This window comes from Aphanomyces invadans (genome assembly GCF_000520115.1).
Source record: "Aphanomyces invadans strain NJM9701 unplaced genomic scaffold supercont1.3, whole genome shotgun sequence".
NCBI lineage: Eukaryota > Oomycota > Saprolegniomycetes > Saprolegniales > Verrucalvaceae > Aphanomyces > Aphanomyces invadans.
The window spans coordinates 2,498,337-2,503,354 of record NW_008580148.1 but is presented as its reverse complement, the minus strand read 5'-3'; the positions used below and the strand labels follow the sequence as shown (position 1 = coordinate 2,503,354).

General features: G+C 56.3%; 1 protein-coding gene across 1 annotated transcript; it reads left to right on the top strand.

Moving 5' to 3' along the window:
* Positions 1-3,412: 3,412 nt before the first annotated feature.
* H310_02411 (hypothetical protein) lies at positions 3,413-4,748 on the top strand (the record flags this gene model as incomplete). Its single annotated transcript, XM_008865910.1, has 1 exon — positions 3,413-4,748. The coding sequence occupies one exon, from the start codon at positions 3,413-3,415 to the stop codon at positions 4,688-4,690; it is 1,278 nt and encodes a 425-aa protein (XP_008864132.1). The 3' UTR covers positions 4,691-4,748.
* Positions 4,749-5,018: the final 270 nt, after the last annotated feature.

Here is a 5,018-nt window from a genome sequence, read left to right as displayed (position 1 = left end):
AAACAGCGAACATGCAAACGGTCATCGCGTTCTCTGAACGACACACCGGACGCAAGGTCAAAGTGTTCCGGTCAGACGGGGGTCCCGAGTACTCGTCGCACGACCTCGACACTCTGCTCCAGTCTATAGGCATTAAGCATGAGTCGTCGTCCGCCAGATAACAATGGCAGAACGGCGTGTCCGAACGTGCGCACCGTACCTTGATGAAGATGACCCTCGCCATGTTCACTCACGCCAACCTTCCCGGCCGATGGTGGGTCGAAGCGGCCAACACCGCTGCGTTCATCAGCAACCGTGCCCTACACTCCACTCGGGCAAGCCAACTCGACGAACCAACTCTACCGGACTCCCTTGACCATGACAACGACGACAATGACGACGACGATGAGCCTGCTACCTTCACTACACACTTCCGTCCCATCACCGGTCGCGCCGCCGCGACTGCACCAACGGCTATCGAAACTGCAGTCGGAAAATTCCGCCAGGCCATCGACAATGCCGTCGACGCCATTCTCCCACCGCACGCGCAACGCCCACACCAGCATCAATTGCAACACACTGCAACAGCTCCAATCCGCCCGCCACCGCGCCAAGACGACGACAACCGCCGCCTACACGGCAACAATACGCCCCAGCAACCGACGCCCCACAATGCAAGGCACCTATCCTAGAATCGCCGCGTCCGTCGCAAACTATCTCGCACTTCCGACCAGTTCCGTTCACAGCTCCGCCAACAACGTCAACAGTCTGTGTCGTTCCGCACACCTCCACACTCGCCACAACCGTATCGCTCAACATCCACGACCATAACGCTTGCACCGGCCGCTCGCTAAGCCAAACCATCGCAGACATGAGCGCTCGCACCCCTCCAAGTACGCCAACTCGCACCATGTCGTTCGACCGCGCTGCACCTTCTGCCCCCCGCCGCTTGGAATGCCAACACAAGCCAAACCCACGCTATGCATCGCTCACCTTAACATTCCAAAACCCCGACCTTGATTCCAACCTTGCCGCCGCCGCCATGGACCTGAACTAGAAGGCTACCAATATGACGATTTCATGCGAGAATCAAGCGCGACCTACCGCATCGACGGCGTTGAATACGCATGCGCTGCCGTTCAACTCCACCCAGTTCCCAACAGCCACCGCAAAGCCATGTCGTCACCCGACTGGCAACATTGGAAGGACGCTGAAGATGACGAAGTGAAGCAACTGCTCACGTTGAAGTGCTGGTCCGTCCAAGCACCACCGCCAGGACGCAAGATCATCCGCAGCCGCTGGACATACGTACGCAAAACCGACGCAGAAGGCAACGTTGTCCGCTGGAAGGCAAGATGGGTCCTCAAGGGGTTCTCGCAAACGGCAGGAGTCGATTACGACGAGTCCTCGTCCAACGTCATCAATATGACGTCGATTCGAGCAATCTGCGCCGTTGCCATCTCCAGCCGCATAGTTAACAAACAGGCCGATGCAATCAACGCCTACATTCAAGCAACTCACAGCAAGCCGATATGGGCCGTCGAACCCGAAGGTCACGAAACTCACCATGGAAATGCTGCGCTAGTCACCATGGCACTAAATGGTCTGACCCAAAGCGGATTCGAGTTCGAGAAGCACTGCAAGAAACAGATCGCCGACCTTGGATGGAAGCAAAGGGCCACGACCCATGCGTCTTCACCCGCGGCCAAGGCGACGACATGGAGTTTCTCGGCACGTATGTCGATGACTTCATCGTCGCGACCCCGACGCAGGCCAAGATGGACGAGACCATGGACGCACTCGCATCCATGATCGAAATCAAGCGACAAGGCCCGATCAACTACATGTTGGGCATCCGCGTTAGCCGATACGACAGAGGATCAATGATCACCATGTCCCAAGACGCGTACACCGCCAAGGTACTCGAGCGCTTCGGCATGACGAACTGCCACCTCGTCGCGACGCCGGAAGTCGCCTGTCAAGTAAACTAATGGCATGACAAAGATCAGCCAAGTGTCGATCAAGAGGAGTACCGAGCCATCAACGGGTCGCTGGTTTACCTGATGGTCTTCACCCGTTCCGACATCGCTCACGCCGTCCAACGTCTGTCCTGCCATCTTCACGCCCCACGCGCACCACACCTCGTCGGTACCAAACGAGTTCTACGATACCTGTCAGGGGCTCAAGCATGGGGATCAAATTCGGTTCAGGGGAGCCTACCTTGAGTGGGTACTGCGACGCGAGTTAGGCAACTCGACTCGACCGCCGCTCAACGACAGGCTTCCTGTGGTCGTTTCTCGGTGGCATCTTGATGTGGAAGAGCATCGCCATCATATCACTGCCCTATCCAGCTGCGAGGCCGAGTACATCGCCGCTGCTAAAGCCGCGCGCGAGTCAACTTGGCTGCGCGGTCTGATGGCCGACCTCAGCGTCACCGCCGACAAACTAACCCTCAACTGCAACAACATGTGCGCGATCGCGACATCCAAGTCTACGGCGATCATCGGGGGCACGAAGCACATCGGCGTCAGCCACCACTATCTCCGCGAACTGGTCCAAAGCGGGGCCCTATCGCTCAAGTTCGTCCCCACGGCCTCCAAGGCGTTGACAAAGTGCGCCACGAAATTCTCCATTGAGCATTTTCGAAAGTGGACAATGACCTTTTGCCAGACGACGAACATTCCGCCCACCTTGTCGCAGCCGAAGCCTGTCAAGAAAAAAGGTCAACGTCAGTAGGTTTAGGGGAGCGTTGAAGTTCGGTGCTATCCGGCCAAGCCGGTTACGAACTTGGAACCCTGCGTGACTGATTGATATTTCACATGTGTGCATTGCATCTTGCCATGGGCAGTTTCATGAAGAGCGTGTCGAGAACACTCGTCACAGCTTGCATATGAGTTGAAGAGGGCATTGAAGTCAAAGGATAGCATAACACTCTTAACTCACTTTTCGATTTGCCTCGTTGGATCAAAGTCGTTTGCTCACGCTTGCCGCTGCCCTTCCTCGACCACCGTATCGAAACAAGGTCGTTCAGCATGCCCCATCACGTCAAGTGCTCTTCACCAGTATGCGCCTGGAGTAACTTATTGCGTGACGCCCAAATAATTTAAAAAAGAACTAAAAAAATTGAACACTCGCACGTGGCGACTATGTCGACCACGTATTCGATCCGACATCTGGAGTTTCCCGATCTGTAAAACCCAACAACGACTTCTAAACAGGTTGCGACGGACGGCGGAATCCTCAGCGCTTCGAAAGACATGCTGGCGCAACCCCTCTAGCGCCGTCCATGACAGGTGTGTGGACTGCCATGCCTGAGCTCCTTCGCTCTCGATGGAATTTGGCAACATAGTATAAAATAGTGTAATAATCGTGAGAGCGTGTAAATAGTGTTGAAATGTGTTCGGTTGCCTTTATCCGGATATCTGCAATGCGGATGGAGGATGTTGTGGCGGGTGTCCAGCAGGGCCGCACGTTGTTCCGGGCTGGTCGCTTCACGGCGGCCGAGGCCACATGGAGACAGTGTCTCCGTGAAGCCTTTGCGCAAGGCGATTACGCGGCAATGTTTGTTTTGAGCAAGAACCTTGGCGACGTGTGCGCCAGCCGTGACGAAGCGTTGGCGTTTTACGAGTACGCTCTCGAAGTAGCGACGACTTCTCGTGTCCTGCGGGACCCAAGTTTGAGGCCATATATTGCGACCGTCGCGGTCGCCGTGGAGCGTCTGGACGAGTCTGTCGCTACATGTACAAATTGTGGCGCCGGCGACGTGCGTGTGATCCAACCATTGTGTCAAGACGATGCACCTATCGGAATCGACTCCGCGCTCTGCTTTATGTGCTACGAGAATCTGCAGGCCCAGCAAACGCGAGCCACGTCTCCCAGCACGAGCTCATTAACCATGTGTGCGACGTGTGGCGTCTTGTTCCCCCCTCAATCGCTCAAGGAAGATGTGGACGACCTACTCTACTGTCTTCCTTGTTTCGATGCATACTACGCCGATGCGGGCGACGACCCAGAGTGGGGGGTCGAAGGCGACGAAGAGTATGCTGAAAGCGAAGCAGACGACGGGATGCTATGTGCAGGCTGCCTCGATGCAGATGGCACTCTCTCGGGAAACAATGGACTCGTCTACTGCGACAACTGCTACAATGCCACATTTACTTACGAAAGTCCCAGTAAATCGGCCACGACAGCATCACTGGCAGCTGTTGCAGAGTATGCTCCAGGCACACCGGTTCCGTCGCCAGCAACGGCGAGCGTTGCTTCGGTTGCCGAAGGCTCGACCACCACCGCCGCCACAACAACGCCACCGCCGGTCGCAGCTCCAGCAAGTCTTGCATCTTCTAAAGACGAACCCCCAGAGTCTAGCAGGAAGAAGTACTCGAAAGAGTTCATGCTAAGTTTGCGTGATTCGGCAACGATTGCCCCTCGAGATTTGGAACACTTGTTAAGGTCCCTCCAAGGCCCCCCGCAGCAGCGGGAAAAGCAACGTCCACATCGACCGACTGCCGCGTCAGCTACACCAGGTTCCGCACCTCGTCTCGACGATACTCCCACAGCACCCCCTCAAGTGAGCGAGCACCATACGGCGATGGACAAAGACGTTTTTGCACGTCACGTTCTTGGCGCAGGCGCCGCGACGGTGGCAGCAGTGCAGGCATTGCTGGTTGGCTCCCATAGGAATAGCTCTGGTCCTCCTCTGACGCTGCAATAACACAAATGTTTCCAATGCACAGATGACGAGACTGCTCGGTCTTGTGCGCTGGCCGGCAATCAAGAGCAGGTGGATTTAGGGGTCCCGGGTTCTCTCGATGACGCCATCGTACAGGCGGCAGTCGCATTGCATCGCTCCACCTTACTTTCGTCAACTTTGCGCTGGCCTGCTGCTCGAGCCCAATGCGACACAACCACGTTGGTGTGAGTCGCGAAGCGAGTAGAATCGACCATACGTCATGGACTGCGGTGCTGCGTGCCCTCGACTGGCCCGAGCCACGTTTGAGATCCGTCTTGGTTGCCGTCAGCAAAACACCCGTGGCTCTTGA